This window comes from Vipera berus (assembly GCF_964194415.1).
Source record: "Vipera berus genome assembly, chromosome: 1".
NCBI classification, from domain to species: domain Eukaryota; kingdom Metazoa; phylum Chordata; class Lepidosauria; order Squamata; family Viperidae; genus Vipera; species Vipera berus.
This window is the reverse complement of record NC_138202.1, coordinates 42913499-42930738: the sequence shown is the minus strand read 5'-3', so window position 1 is coordinate 42930738 and position 17240 is coordinate 42913499. Positions and strand designations below refer to the sequence as shown.

At 38.6% G+C, this 17240-nt stretch overlaps 1 protein-coding gene across 1 annotated transcript in view; it reads right to left on the bottom strand.

Annotated features, from left to right (window-relative positions):
• FBLN5 (fibulin 5) overlaps nucleotides 1-17240 on the bottom strand; it is a 51162-nt gene that overhangs the window by 15356 nt on the left and 18566 nt on the right. The window contains exons 5-6 of the mRNA XM_081325636.1: nucleotides 5358-5480; nucleotides 2481-2597 (exon numbers count right to left, since the gene is read on the bottom strand). Coding sequence (XP_081181762.1) covers nucleotides 2481-2597; nucleotides 5358-5480 — 240 coding nt within the window. The remainder of the gene's footprint in view (nucleotides 1-2480; nucleotides 2598-5357; nucleotides 5481-17240) is intronic.

The following is a 17240-nucleotide window of genomic DNA, read 5'->3' as shown; positions in this document are numbered from 1 at the left end:
TTGTGACCTTCCCAGTCAGCTTCTGACAAGAGTCAATGGAGCAAGTTGGATTTGCTTAATAACTACATGATTCACTTGACTGCAGTGATTTGCTTAAAATCCATGGCAAAAAAGATCGTAAAATAGGATATGACTCGCTTAACAACTGCCTTACTTAACAATGGAAATTCTGGTTCCAGTTATGGTTGTGAGTTGAGGCATACCTGTGTAGCACCTTCTGCAGACGAACATACGTTCTGTGTTCGATGCTACTTTCCTAAGAAGTCACAGAGTAAACAAAAGCTCATAGCATATCTCATTGTTTTTAAGAAATGTTGCAGAGTTCATGAGAGATAAACAAATTAAACTCCTGCCAAAATGTTAGGAACAAATAATGTACAAGTCACTCTAGCCTCCCCTGCAGAACTTGTGTTTTATAAAGAGTAAGCATCGTTCTGATTTATTTCTCCACACTATATGAGGCAAAGGGAGGTATAGAAAAATATTCTTTATGCTCTGTTTGGGATTAGACCAATATGGCAAACAAAACGTAATGTATTTTGCAGATGTTTCCTTGTTTATCAATTAATTTTAAGACTCCAACTGTTTAATCATAACAAAAACTGACCAAATACAGGACACAAAAAAGGAAAAATGTACAAAAGCCAGGGATTGCCACCCACAGTAGGATCATTGGGATCATTTTTAATTGCATCCAAGTTTTTTTTCCCACCTTCAAGATTAGACAACTGAGAACGGAAGAAATAGCAGAAAAAAAATTATTTTCCCCCAAAGCCTTAAAAAACAAAAACTGTCTGCAAGTGCTTATATCTGAAAGGGAGGCAGTTTGTAATTGTACTACACTATAAATTAGCACATGTTGCAAAATTCGTCTAGACAGTTACTCTAATTGGAGTACAGCTGAACTACAGTTGGAAAACTCTGTAAATGCATGCTGGTATAATTGTCATCAACACATGATGTCCAGGTAGTCCTCAACTTACAGTTGTAATGGAGACCCGATTTTGCATTGTAAGTTATGATGATCTTAAGTTGAAGCATACACCTGACCAGACTGAATTTTATAAACTTTTTTGCAGCAGTCGTTAAGTGAACATTGTGGTTCTTAAGTGAATGTGACAGTTGTTGAGCAAACACTGCAATCATGAAGTAAATCCATGTATTTCTATTGGTTGTGGGTTTGTTTTTGTTTTTTGTTTTGCCAGAAACTGCGCTAAAAGACCCACACCTAGCAAAACAATGTCATAAATCCTAGTCACATGACTACAGAATGCTGCAACCAGACATAAAGCTGAACTGGTTGCCAAGCACCTGGAATACCATCATGTGACCACAGGGCTATGTGCAGCCATCAGAACTTGGGGAGCAAGTTGTAAATAGCTTTGGAGGGGTGTTGTAACTTTGAGTGGTCACTAAGTGACCATTCATTAAGCAAGGACTACCTCTACATGTACAGCTCTTGGATCTTAAGTCCATAGTAAATTCCCCTGAACCTATTTATATTTGTACTGAAAGATGGTTGTATAGTTTTCAGTATTCTTTAAGTGCTACAATATCAACATGTTCAAGAGAAATGTATGTCACTGAAATGGCAACTTCCAGCTTACCATATCTCACCAAACTAGGAAGTGATCAACTGAAGGGCGGTTTGCCAAATGGAGCTAATCTCCATTTATGAGCAGAAATCCTGTGATCACAGGTGGGAAAGGAGAAGTCTCACATAGTATAATTCCTTCTTATTTCCTTATATTTATTAGTTGCCATGGTTCATAACATTTGTAATGTAGTCAGTTTGAAATGTGATTTTTTTTTCTATTTTTAAGCCAAATTAATTCCCCTGAAAAACTATTCTATGGCTCAAGACATAAAATGGAATTCTACCAATAAATATTGTTTCTCGGTGCTCATTATCAATGACCCATTTTTGAACTTGTTTAATAACCATTTTATATACAAAATTCAATTTTTACTGGCATAGAGAGTTTTTTTCCCCAAAAGAAAAAAGTAGAGATAAAGAATAAATGTGGAAAATGTAACTTCAGTATATAATTAGAAAGGTAGCAATCAACCTAGAGAAAACAAGAGGTGTTGGAATAGCTTTCGGTGCCCATTAAACATTAGTCATATGATCCAGGCCTTTCTAGCTGTAAGTGTGAATATCTACGTAAAAGCTGGGGCTTAATGCATTTAATTGTTTAATTATGAAAATGCATAGTAATATACTTAATTATAGAATAATTACATTATTCTGATGACATATTATTTTCAAAAAGGGGGAAAAGGCATAAGGTTGCTGGGATAAATATATTCATAATGTTATCTGAATATCAACAGAGGAGAATATTTGTAGGTCAGGGTTGAAATGAGGCTTCCTTGCTGCTTTCTGAACTTGCTTGTATATTGTATGAACATTGACATGAATTCCCGGTCTGGGAATTGGAATCCTGTTTTTTCTCCCTCTTCCCTCCTCTACACAATACCTTGACACGACCTTCCATCTTCATTCAGTACAAATCCTGGGTTGCAGGTACAGGAATAGGAGCCAGGTACATTGGCACATAGCTGATGACAGTATCCATAGCGACATTCATCTATATCTAGTAAAAGAGTTGAATAGAAGTGAAACCTATAGTTGCATTTACCACATTGGAGAAAAAAAATTAGAAGCCAATATCCCCTTACAATATTTGTTAATAGATTTTAAATAATTATAATATGATCAATAGTTATGTTATTCCGGCTATCGTATTTTATGTTAATCCAGCTATCGGATTTTATGCACAATTTTATTTCATCAAATATTGCAATCCCCTTTCATTTAAGGTCTCCTTCAGCAGCTTACTAAGGGCAAGTGGCATCAACACCTTCTTTGTAACTGCACTCTATTTGCTTTTAGCCTAATTCAAGCCATGCAAGCAGGGATCAAACTGTTTGACATGTCTGGAACTTGGGCAATAAGCAAAATGTCTACTTGAGCTTCTGATAAGCATAACACCTCTGGGCTGAGATATGAAGAGCCTGACTGCATGAATTGGTGATGAAGACCCAGACTTTTTGCATCCTGAAGCAATGAAAATGGTGCTACCTTTCCATTTCTATGTACAGAAGTCAATTGGTTGGCAGTTGAATCATATTTCATGCCAGATAACACGATGACACAGTGGAGGAACCAAATGGAGACAAATATTCAAAATCAGGAAGAAAAAAATAATAGATGGTAGATGGATGGATGGATGGAACTAATAGTAAAATGGGTGGCCAATAAATTTAATAATGAAAAACAAACAAACAAATAGATCATTTGGCATAACAGCTAACAGGTTGGTTGTTGTCTTTTTGGTGCACTTATGTTTTTTTAAAACATAGTTAATAACTTTGTTATCTGAGCTCATTGATAGAATGAAAAATGAATTGACATGTAGAGCAGAAATGCAGAAGTACTAGGCACATGACCAGGGCCACACGTGAAGTTCTAATTAAATTGATTCATTGCTCATGCCTATGCACAAGAATCTAGCCAACTAATGGTTACCACTGTTTTGGCACTAGATAAGGGTTAATGGAATTGAAAAGGTGCTGGACTTAGTCTGCTTATGGCAATGTAGAAACTCTAGGCTTCCTCTTTTGACTCTACCCTCAGGCTCTGCCACTCCTTCTCCTATATCACTGACTAATAATATTAAAGGTAAAGGTAAAGGTTCCCCCGCACATGCGTGCTAGTCGTTTCCAACTCTAGGGGCCGGTGCTCATCTCCGTTTCAAAGCCAAAGAGCCAGCGCTTGTCCGAGGACGTCTCCGTGGTCATGTGGCCGGCATGACTAGACGCCAAAGGCGCACGGAACGCTGTTACCTTCCCACCGTAGTGGTCCCTATTTTTCTACTTGCATTTTTAGTAACACCTAATACTCGGTCAACTTTTGTTCTTCCAACTGTTAAAGGCCCCTAGACTGAATAAAATCCAAAATACGTAAGATGAGATTGAATACCTTGGATAGGGAGGCTTCAGAGTGGCAAAAAGGGTGATATATTTAGTTTTTACTTGGTGCATATAGGAATCCAAATCCAGCAACCTGTGGAGCAGGGCAATTGACCACTATCAATGTTAGTTAAATGCTTACTTAAAAGCACCTAGATTTGGCACCAGTATAAAAGAAAATAATAAGAGGAGTATTCTAAAGATGTTGTTTCATTCTGTAAAAAGAATAAAATAATCACAATAGCTTGCAATTTAAAAGTATGATGCAACAGAAAAAGGAATGAAAAGAAACTCTTTCCTTGCTCATTCATATATAAGAGAGAGTAGGGTGGATAATAGATGGACAGACAGACAGACACACACTCTGGTCATCATGTCTATATGATGAGCAGAAGAATGTGGCAGGAAATTGTTCTGAAGGGAGAGAAGCCAGATATCTGCTGTTCCCAGTAAGGTTGTTAGACTGTACTAATGTATTTCACCATTTGATGAAATCAGCTGGAACTTAGACTATTGCAAAAGTTCAAAGCAGACCTAAAAGGCTGGAAAAACCAGTCACAGCCAACAAAAGCAATGCATTCAAAGCAAAGAATCCATTATAGAACTTTCCTAGTGTTTCAGCTAGTTTATTCCTTTGATAATGATTGACCCAGCTCACGTGTTTTGGGGGCTCTTAAAAAAGTCACCCAACTTTCATGCCCTTTCAATATATATAACATTCTAAAAAAAATCCTCTTCATCGTTGGAATTCACGATCTCATCAATTGATAAACATGTCATGAATATGACAGTACTGTTTGCTCCTGTAACACCATAATTTGGCTATGTGCTGGGATTGTGCAACTAAATACAAGTAAAAGGAATGTTTTCCACATTAATCAAGAGAGGAAAATATGTTAATCTATTGATGCCAGTTATGTCCCTTGGAATATGCACAGAATCTGGAGAGGGACATTCAAGTAACATATTCAAGAATAGTAGTTCTCAAGTCATTGCAGGTAGTCTTCATTTAGCAACTGCCTCATTTAGCAACCATTCACTGTTATTACAGTGTTGAAAAAGTAATTTTGCAGGCTTGTAAAGAAAAAGAAAAAGCTGAAGCAAGATAAGCACAGTCACAGTTTCACTTAATCACCACTTTGCTTAATGATCAAGCTGCCAGTCCCAATTGTGGTTACTAAATGAGGACTAGGTGTATTGAAATCATAAGCTATTTTTCTCAACCTCACTTGTAATGTAAAGTTCCCTTTCTTTCCCCATCTATCCTTGTTATCCTTTAATAGAAGTTTGGAGAGGGAGCGTCACCGGTATTTCTTCTGGGAATCATGTGGAAATTCAGGACAGCAGTTTCTAAAAGAGTAGCTGATCCCATTGTAACATACCTAAGCACTGGCCTTCTAAAAGCCAATATCCTTCAGTGCAGGAACAAGTATATCCTCCTTCAGTGTTGATGCAGATTTGGGTAGGGTTGCACTGATGTGATTCAGTTGCGCATTCATCGACATCTGCAATGCAGAAAATAATTAAGGATTACTTGATTATTCAGAAGAAAAGCAACATTTATTTTAAGTTCTGGTCCCATCCCTATAACACAGCATAAAAAGATTCATATAACTAAATAAATCAAAAGAAATGCCAAAATACAGTTGGAGTTGCTTTAAAAATACCTCTGAGGCATTGGAGATAATTCACTCTGTGCCAAGAGCTGAATGGATCAAAATCATTGGCAGTACAGAAGAAACATCTCCACCCATCAGATACTCTGTCTCTTATCAAGTGGATTCAATGTCATGGGGTGTTCGTAATTTCTTGTGTTCCAGGTCCAATTCCTGGAAAACATTTCTGAATTCATACCAACTCAGCATCCAGCATCCTGTTTCTGTCCTTGTTTCATTACATTTGTTTTTACAGAGAAGAAAACCCAAGGGATGGTAAGAGCTGCTGCAAAATCATTCTTCAGCATTATTTAGGAAACCTGGTATAGTAGTACTGTTGTTTAGCAGTTCCAAATAAAAGAAAGCTAATGAGGTAGAATTTTGGAAGAAGCCTCATCAGTGGGGAAAAGATGGTGATGATGATAACTTATAGGCTGCCCATCTCACACACATGACTCTTGGCAGCTCACAATCAAAACACAATTAAAACAGAATATAAACAGTGAAACACAACCAAAATACCAAAAAACAAAAACAACATAAAAATAGCACCTGAGAAAACCCACAATTGATGATATAGGATCATCCATACCATCGGGGCCCCAGGGCCCCTGACAAAGCCAGGTTTTTATGCCCTGCAAAAGAGCAGCATGGTTGGGGCAAGTCTAGTTAGGAGAGAGATGTTGTTCCAGATGATATGAGTCACAGCACAAAAAATGCTGCCCTCCTAGATGCTGACAGGTGACATCTTTTCACAGACACAAAGCATGCCTCTTCTGCCTTGAATTTTATATTAAAAATGCAGAATAAAACAATAATATTAATAATTGTCAATAACAAAGACAAAGAAATGTGGCTAGTGGATAGTGCAGTACCTGGAGACAGCAGAATAGAAGGGAAAAAACGGACAAAATACAAAGATCTGCAAATAGAAATAGAAGAACTATGGCAAAAGAAAGCAAAGATGGTGACAACAGTAATAGGTGCTTGAGTACAATCCCTGTTATGTATTGGGTTAATTGGGAACCGTTGCGACAGCAGTGCAGCCGATACCACCAGGTGGCGCTGTACCGAAACTGCTGTGACAGGGATCAGCTTTTGGCGGGAATCTGGGGTTTGAAATGATTGGTTGAAGGCGTACCTGGTCAGGTATAAAAAGGGCACAGGTAACCCTGATTCCCCAGTACAGTCACTTTCACCAAATAAAGAGCTGATATGCTGTACTCATGTGTCTCACGTTCTCCCTGCGTTCCAGAACTCACTACACAATAATCCCCAAACAACTAGAGTACCACTTGAACACCATTAGCACTGATAAAATCACCATCAGTCAATTGTAAAAGGTAGTTTTACTTAAATATATTTTACTGAATATTGTCAGTAGGAAAGGAGATTAATGAGAATCACCACTCAGAACCAGAAACTGAACCCATCTCAGTCTTCTGTAGCCCACATTTAACTTGAGATCAGATTAGAATAGGTGATTGAGGTGAAATAAAAAATATAATAGGAAAAAAGCAAACACAACTGTTCTAGAAAAGATAGTAATGTGTAGGCTTATTGACCATAGGCAGCTACAGTAGGTATACAAAACCCAAACAATATCAAATCAAACAAAATTGAGAGGGAAAAAGAGAGAAATCACACACACAAGTGTTCCAAGGACATTCTTTGGCATCTTTTTGTTCTTTGGAAAACTATTACCAAAGTAAATGGACTAGAGAATATTGTGCAAACACAATTTCCCCATTCAATTTCTCAGTTTAATGCAATCTACCAATCTGCTGCTGGGGCCTTGAATGGGAACATACCTGAAATATATAACCAAATGTGGTTTATCAACTTTTTCACTTTTGTCTTTTATAAGGACTTTGTCTGATGGGCCAAATTAGAAAGTAATGACTGTGTGACCCAGAGGCAGATCGTCTGCAATGCTAATACTGTATTAACATGAAAGAACAGCATAATTTCAATGTTAATTGTATGTAACCTTCACCCAAATGGACTTCTTGTACTCACTAAGCATGTCTTTATTTACTTTAATCCCCTTTATTTTAATTCCTCATTAGAATCTTACTTGGTTTTGCATTGAACTCCCTGAGAATACTGGTCACGAACAAAATTTGGCAGAATACCATATGAAAAATATTTAAGATAGTTTAAATCCCTTCTTTTTAGACACTGCTCCTCTATATATTCAGCTTCATATAATTATGTCTGTCCTAACTGCATAATTTTCTCTGAGAAACACATTGTATGATATTGTGTTTGCATCCAATGATCTATTTGAAAAGGTTTGCTCATATGAGGAAAAACCGTAATTTAAACATTTGGAAATTACATTAAAAAATTAATGGCAAGTTATTCTAAAGTTCCAGAGTGCAGTACTAAATACATTACATTGGAAATACAAGCCTTTGATAACAATCACAGCATTCACTTTACAACTGTGGCTTTTGTTTTATGACTTCCACATAAAACAATCACCATTTAAAAAAAGGTTGTAAAATCAGATTGGTTATCTGATGATCCACGTAAAGACTGTCCCATGTAAGTCAAAGTCTGCCTGTAGATTTTTAAGACTGTGTTTCTGTGCATACTTTGTGTTTAAATGCTTAGATCCTAACATTTTGGAATTAGTTATACAAAGAAATCCAAATATATTCATTGTTTGCCAGTACTGTTGATAATGCAAACTGAAATCCTTAAAAATCCTTGAAAGATTTTCAAGTTCAACTAAACATGTAAAAATATGTAAAATGCCTTCTTAAGTATTTTTTAAGTATTTTAAAGCCTGCATTATGAATTATAAGGTAAAGATAATCTAATAAATGGTCTACTTAATATGGATTTGGGAATTTTTCTTCCGGCCAAGCTACCAACCTTTGTTTTCCATTCACATTAATTTAATTTATTCCATTTAGACACCACCTGACTCTGAACTGACTCTGGGTGGTATACAATGAAACCAGTCAGAATAAAAATATAATACAGCAAAAAAAAAAATAAAAAATTGCCTTCCTATGAATGGTATGTGTCTTCCTCAATCTCAGTATCTTCCATAGGAGGCTGTGAGATGAGGGGTCTGTGCAGCATGTTAGCTGTTCCTAACATTTTACTTTTCTGGACCCAGATTTCCAAAATTGTTCATGGGATCTATTGGAACCACTTTCCCAGCTTAGGGCACACAGCCCTGAGTGCTCCTACCACCATTGAAACCACCTTGGTCTTTACTTTCCACAACCTTTCTAGTTCTTCCTTCATGTTCTGATACTTCTCCAGCTTCTCATACTCCTTCTTGTCATGTGACACGGCGGGTTTGACACCTGTGCTATACATCAAGTTCAAATTCATCAATCCAGATTCATCAATCCAGATTTTTTTAGACATCCCCATATGTGAAATAAAAATCTATTTATTTTTTCCTCAGTTTAGCTGTTCAATTGCCCCCCTCCCATTAAAAACATTTAATAAACAAACAAACAAACAAATAGCAAACTTCTGGCTTTCATACCAATACTGGGACTTCTTTATCTTGCTTTTGGTTTTGTAACATTGCAATGGTCTACCTCTCTTGATATATTTATTCTTGCTCTGTGCTTGTCCTTTTAGACCAGGGTTCATGGTCAGTTTTTTCCCCACCCTCATGTGAACATTCCAGAATTATCCTCATCTCCTACAGAAGATTTTTCCCAACTGAATGCTTGGAAATGCTTGTTGGCTTTCCCCCAAGATGAATATTAAAATGACATTAAGCTCTGTTCTCTTTGACTCTTTCTGCACACTTTCTAGTTTTAGGATATCCGTTTTGAGATGAGGTGACCAAATGGTACATTCCAGAATGTTGTTTTTGGCCAGGCTCCTCATTAGGAACAACTTGTGGGGCACAAATGAAGTTATTCTGAGACTACCCACTACTGACTGACTGTGCAACTGCATGCTTTATAATATAACAACCAGCTCAGGAACAAACTCAGATAGAAGCTCTTGAATCACAATATGCCTCATTTGTATTCTGAAGCCAATTAACAGACTTTGTTACCAAACATCAGAAGGACAGGTGTTTTGGTCTTGGCAACTGGCAGACATTATTATGGCAACACATGCTTTTTAGAGTTTGGTAGAAACTGTTTAAAACTAACCAGTTTTAATTATAGGCATAAGTCTTCATGAGCTTTATGATATTTAAGAATTTTCTCTTAGCACAAAGATAACAAGAATCTTTTATAAGAGAGTTGGTGGAAAAGGTGAATTTCTCACTGGTATCTCTAACCCGCCATCTTGTCAGTTACCTTGGGGAAAATTTTGATAGGTTCTGGAAAAGAAAAGATTGTCCATTCTTTATGTGTGATCTTTGGCTTTGCTGAAACCAGACAGCTTATGCAGGGGAAAGTAAATTGCTTTTCAAATGTTATTAAATGTTGGATCTGATCCTTAGCCAGCTGTGCTCCAAGTGCAACCCTCATAAAGCTACACTAATTCTTCTCTAAGCAATGTGGCTTTGGGGATTCTTTCTAAGTAAAGAAGATGTATTGGACAAATGCCAGCCCTGGAGAAACATCCTTGAGTAGTTTTGGCTTGAAAAATATAACAGCTGTGTCCTCATTACCATTAAATGGACAGAGTCTATGTAATGTTTTTACCAATGTACACATTACAAAACCCATATCCACTTTACTTCTTTGAAGTACTAAAGTTATTTAGAAATGCCTTTAATATCAGTTCAAAGAATAATTCATTTATGCTGCAATTTAGTACTTATTGTAAAAAAAGGTATTCTACTTTAAAACATGAATAAATGAAAGAAATCAGGATCTGATGTAATACTTAGCTGTGTGTAGTTTATCCTTAGTAATTCATTTGATAAACTGCTTTACAGTACTGAAACTTTTAAGGAAGGCAATTACCCAGATAAAGTAACAAAGCTATGTTAGCCTTTGGCAGAAAAACACACAGAATAATTTTTACACTTCTACTAGATTTTTAATTTTTAAAAATAGCCTAGTTCTTCATCAGGTCCACAAATGCATATGTTATTTCTTTATGCATCTAAGAAGAATTATTATGATGGTAACCCCAAAATAATAAAGTCTATGAACTAGAGAATCAGAATTTGAAGAGATTGGAGGCATATAATCAGATAAAAAATGAGGTGGAATGTAAACCTGAACAGGGGGGCGGTGATGGGGGGGGGAGTTCATGGCAATCATTTAATGGCAGGGGGCCACATACTGAATGATTGATATCTCTGAGCTACTGGCCAAAAGAAACTAGAGGTGATCCTGTATGTAAGCATGCCCAGATTCTAATGTTTGAAAAGAGCTGAAATGAAATAAAATGAAATATCATGGTTATTCTTAGGGCTATACACTAAATGGTGAATTTGCAACAGAACTAACCTCTTTGTGATGATATGTATCTATGATCTGAATACATGTTCTCTTTGTTGTTAATCTCTGGACCACTCCATTTGCCTCTTATGCAAAGGTTCAGATTATAAGCATCTCATGTAGGAATCCTTTTGTCATTTTACGTGAAGAGAAGTCATCAACAGAAGCAATAATATATCACTACACACTGTGGGTCAAGCTAGATATTAGCTATATCTGCATGTAACATTATTGGCTCAAGAATCCCTTGGCCATTACAAGGCTTGACATCTGGAGCCTGAAGGGAAGAATAGGCTGAATCCTTGCTCTGCTGGGTTTTTTCTAGAAGCCCCATGTCAGTTGTTTTATTATTGTGTCTTTGGTCTCAGAATTGGAAATTGCAGATTATTATTTTTTGTAATACATCATATACGCTATATTGTCAAAGTCAAAGAAAAGAGACTTGGTACCTCATAGAACGTGGCTGAAGAGTAACACATAATATAATGTACAATTCTGCAGGGCCTGTTCACATAGAAACTACGTGCTTTGGCGTGAAATGTTAACAACACTAATGTTATAAATAGAAATGTCACAAGGCATATTTAAGTGACTGTGAAAGGCAGTTACTTAGAAGGGTAGAAGGGCAATGGAAGTAGAATTGGGTCATAACTAATCCATATAATGATCAAAAACGTAGCTAAGGGGGAAATGCCAAATAGTCTTTGAGTGAGTCAGAGACAATAATTTTTGCAGAAACATTCTCAGAACCGTTATTCCATTGACAAGCACTTCAGAGCAACAAAGCATTTAGTGAACCCTCCCAGGTAAACCAGACAGGAAACATAACTAAATGGCTAATTCTACATCATTGTAAAGCTTCAGTAAAGTTGTGTCCAGAGATTCCTGCCCAGCAGCTCTGTTCAGGGAAATGCAAACTATTTTGGGGGAGGAACAAGAATAGGGGGGGAGGGGGACAAGAAGCCTGCAAGCCACTGGGATGGTTTTGTTCATTTCTTTGTTGTTAAAATTGCTCATGTTCACTTACTGTAGTATTAAACAACATTTGGGCAGATCCATGTGACATGAGTGGAGTGATATCTTGCAATGTAATCCGAGATTGTTCTGAATTTGTGCAACCTGAGGAAGTAGACTGGATGCTCTGTAGTAAGAAATCTTCCATTTGTGATCTGGACCCATATCTAATTTGGTTCCTATGTTGAGTGTGTGCGTGTGTGTATAATCAACATTTTTATTGAAAAACTTCTCTATTAGATGGCAGGCGTGTATAAACATATTACATCTTGATTGTAGTAAAGCATTTGATGAACTACTATGACATGCTGATTAGGGAAGCTAGTTTATGAGCTGGATGTCATGGCAATAAAGTGGTTACATAGCTGTCTTGAAAATTAAGAATGCTCATCAAATTGGAGTAGCAAGATTTGGATAAAGAGGTAGATGGAATACTAATTCAATCTGCAATATCACAAAATTGTATGGGGAAATTTACATCATAGAATACTGACTTAAAATTTTAAATGATCTTGATGGGTTGGAGAAATGGATCAAAAATAACAATAAAACTTAATGAGACAGGTGCAAAGTTCACTTAGAAACAAAACTTTTATGCACAAATATAGTATAGGAATATTGGGCTTGATAATAGTAATGGCAGAAAAACCCCTATCTTGGAATAGGAGTCAATTGCAATCTGATTACAATTGTAATCTAAACTCAAAGAAGACACTGCAGTGTTAACAGCATTATACAATTTGTACTAAGTTTTCCTTGGTCAGATCCAGTTCTCACTGTTGCTTCTTAACCCGCATATAGGTTTCTCAAGAGACAAATAAGATGGTCTGGTACACCCATATCTTTAAGAACTTGCCACAGTTTATTGTGATCCACACAATCAAAGGCTTTAGCATAGTCAATGAAGCAGAAGTAGATGTTTTTCTGGAACTCCCTAGCTTTCTCCATGATGCAGCGTATGTTGTCAATTTGATCTCTAGTTCCTCTGCCTCTTTGAAATCCTGCCTATACTTCTGGTAGTTGTCGATCCACATACTGCTGGACTGTAGCTTGTAGGATTTTAAGCATAACTTTAATAGCATGTGAAATGAGTGCAATGGTGCGATAGCTTGAACATTCTTTGGCACTGCCTTTCTTTGGAATTGGAATGTAAACTGAACTTTTCCAATCCTGTGGCCACTGTTGAGTTTTCCAAATTTGCTGGCAAATTGAGTGTAGCACTTTTACTGCATCGTCTTTTAAGATTTTGAATAGCTCAGCTGGAATACTGTCACCTCCACTAGCTTTGTTGTTGCTCAGCTTTTCTAAGGCCCACTTCACTTCACATTCTAGGATGTCTGGCTCAAGGTCAGTGACCACTTCATTGTGGTTATCTGGGACGTTAAGCTCATTCTTGTATAGTTCTTCTGGTTAATTTTTCCACCTCTTCTTAATCTCTTCTGCCTCTGTTAGGTCCCTGCCATTTTGGTCCTTTATTGTGCCCATTTTTGCATGAAACGTTCCCTTCATCTCTCCAATTTTCTTGAAGAGATACTCCCTATTTTCAATTTTCTTGAAGGTCCTCCCTATTCTATTGTTTTCTTCTATTTCTTTGCAATGTTCATTTAGGAAGGCGTTCTTATCTCTTCTAGCTATTCTCTGGAATTCTGCATTCAATTGGGCGTATCTTTCTTTTTCTCCCTTGCCTTTTGCTTCCCTCCTTTCCTCAGCTATTTGCAAAACTTCCTCAGACAGCCATTTTACTTTCATGCATTTCTTTTTCTTTGGGATGGTTTTAGTTGCTACTTCTTCTACAATGTTGCGAACCTCTGTCCATAGTTTTTCAGGCACTCTGTCTATCAGATCTAATTCCTTAAATCTATTTGTCACCTATACTGTATATTCGTCAGGGATATGATTTAGTTCATACCTGAGTGGCCTAGTGCTTCTCCCTACTTTCTTCAGCTTAAGCCTAAATTTTGCAATGAGAAGCTCATGGTCTGAGCCACAGTCAGCTCCTGGTCTTGTTTTTACTGACTGTATAGAACAGGCATGTCAAACTCACGATGTCACGTGATGTCGCGCGACATATCAGAGCTTTTTCTCCATTGCCGGCAATGGGGTGGGCACGGTTTCATCGTGACGCGTGCAGCCCGTGGGCCGGCAGTTTGACACCCCTGGTATAGAGCTTCTCCATCTTTGGCTGCAGAGCACATAGTCAATCTGATTTCTGTGTTGGCCGTCTGGTGATGTCCATGTGTAGAGCCGTCTCTTGGGTTGTTGGAAAAGAGTGTTTGCTATGACCATCGTATTCCCTTGACAAAATTCTATCAGCCTGTGCCCTGCTTCATTTTGTACTCCAAGGCCAAACGTGCTTCTTATTCTGGTTATCTTTTGGCTTCCTACTTTAGCATTCCAATCCCCTATGACAGGGGTCGGCAACCTGAAAAAGCAAAAGAGCCACTGGGAACTGGTTCCATCACACATAAAAAAAAGTGGGAGCCGCGCGTGTGCATCCACGCACGCGCATGCGCATAAAACAAAATGTTTTGCGCATGCGCAAAAAATTTTTTGCACATGCGCGTGCGTGGATACACGCGTGCGGTTCCACTTTTTTTTATGTGGACGCACCTGCACGCCAACGGCGACGGGTCTCCGTGGTGACGGGCGCTGGGTTGCGGCGCCGCCTTCAGCCCGGGCGTCGCCGGAGCCACCCCCGGGACCTCCAAACTGCCGCCTGACCTCCGCCCGAACACCAGCAGGTCTCGACACGGGTGTTCGGGCGGAGCTGCGCACGCACCTCCGCCCGAACAGCGGTTTGGAGACCTGCTGGTGCCGGTTTAGAAAGCTGCTGCAGGCCGCAGCAGCTTTCTAAACCAGCACCACCAGGTCTCCAAACCGCACCTCCGCCCGAACACCAGCAGGTCTTCAAACGGGTGTTCGGATGGAGGTGCGAGAGAGGTGCACGCGCAGCTCTCCAAACCTTTGGAGTGGTGCGCGCGCACCTCCCGTTTGGAGTGGTGCGCGCGCACCTCCCGTTTGGAGTGGTGCGCGCGCACCTCCCGTTTGGAGTGGTGCGCGCGCACCTCCCGTTTGGAGTGGTGCGCGCGCACCTCCCGTTTGGAGTGGTGCGCGCGCACCTCCTCCCGTTTGGAGAGGTGCGCGCGCACCGGGTGACTGGGAGCCGCAGGAGACGGCTCAAAGAGCCGCATGCGGCTCCGGAGCCGCGGGTTGCCGACCCGTGCCCTATGATGATAAGGACATCATTTTTTGGTGTTAGTTCTATAAGGTGCTGTAGGGCTTCATAGAATCAGTCAATTTCATCCTGTTCAACATTGGTGGTTGGACTACTGTGATATTGAATGGTTTGCCTTGGATTCAAACTGAAATCTTTCTGTCATTTTGGAGATTGTATCCCAGTATTGCTTTTCGTACTCTTTTATTGACTATGAAGGCTACTCCATTTCTTCTGAGGGATTCTTGCCCGCAGTAGTATACCTGATGGTCATCTGAATTAAATTCACCCATTCCTGTCCATTTTAATGCGCTGATTCCTAAGATGTCGATGTTCAGTCTTGTCATCTCTTGTTTGACCATGTCCAGCTTTCCTTGATTCATGGATCTTACATTCCAGGTTCCTGAGCGTCCTTTCGGCTTTGGCCCGGTTGCTTCATTCTTTCTGGCGCTACTAGTACTAGCCCTCTGCTCTTCCCCAGTAGCATATTGGACACCTTCTGACCTGAAGGGCTCATCTTCCAGTGTCATATCGTTTTGCCTTTTGGTACTGTCCATAGGGTTTTCATAGCAAAGATACTGGAGTGGGTTGCCATTTCCTTCTTCAGTGGATCATGTTTTGTCAGAACTCTCTGCTATGACCTGTCCGTCTTGGGTGGCCCTGCACGGCATAGCTCATAGCTTCATTGAATTACACAAGCCCCTTAGCCACGACAAGGCAGTAATTCATGAAGGGGACAGGAAAAATATGGACATTTAAAAATAATTCCATCTGTCTATATTGATTCTTACTAAGCTTAAAACTGAAATGAAATGCATACCCTAACATCTAAATACTTAAGCACTCCACCAATTGTCATATGTAATAAAATCACAAATAGCATATTTATAGTTCACCCAGACTGTGAGGATACTTAAAGGAAAAGAAGATTGCTTTCTGTAAAATTTAAATACCATATCATGGTACATCTTTTGTTGACCACTGAGTGTATGGTCAACAGCATGTTGCAGCTAGCGTTGATTCTTATATGATAAGTCTATTGATATTTCTAGTTGTAGTCGCTCTTTAAATGTTTGGATCATTTACATATATATATATATATATATATATATATATATATATATATATATATATATATATATATATATGTTTAAGTATTTGTCAAGGCTTTTTGAGTGGACCTTGCTAATTAACTCTTTCATTCCTGTTTTGGCCCGGCTCAGGGCTTATCCACAGGAACTAGTCAACTTATGACAGCTCATTATTTGTGCAAATTATTCAAATTGCTAATAAAGAATTTGGGAGGCTAAGATGATCATTTCGAACTCATTTATGTTCTCATCAGTTAGTCATACCCTTTATCTGAGATTCGAACCCGGGCTGATTGTATATCAGGGAGTGTTTTAACCTCCTGAGCCACAGGTTCTGTCTCTCTTATATTAGCTGGAAGGCAAGGCAAATGTATGTTTAAGTATTTGTCAAGGCTTTTTGAGTGGACCTTGCTAATTAACTCTTTCATTCCTGTTTTGGCCCGGCTCAGGGCTTATCCACAGGAACTAGTCAACTTATGACAGCTCATTATTTGTGCAAATTATTCAAATTGCTAATAAAGAATTTGGGAGGCTAAGATGATCATTTCGAACTCATTTATGTTCTCATCAGTTAGTCATACCCTTTATCTGAGATTCGAACCCGGGCTGATTGTATATCAGGGAGTGTTTTAACCTCCTGAGCCACAGGTTCTTTCTCTCTTATATTAGCTGGAAGGCAAGGCAAATGTATGTTTAAGTATTTGTCAAGGCTTTTTGAGTGGACCTTGCTAATTAACTCTTTCATTCCTGTTTTGGCCCGGCTCAGGGCTTATCCACAGGAACTAGTCAACTTATGACAGCTCATTATTTGTGCAAATTATTCAAATTGCTAATAAAGAATTTGGGAGGCTAAGATGATCATTTCGAACTCATTTATGTTCTCATCAGTTAGTCATACCCT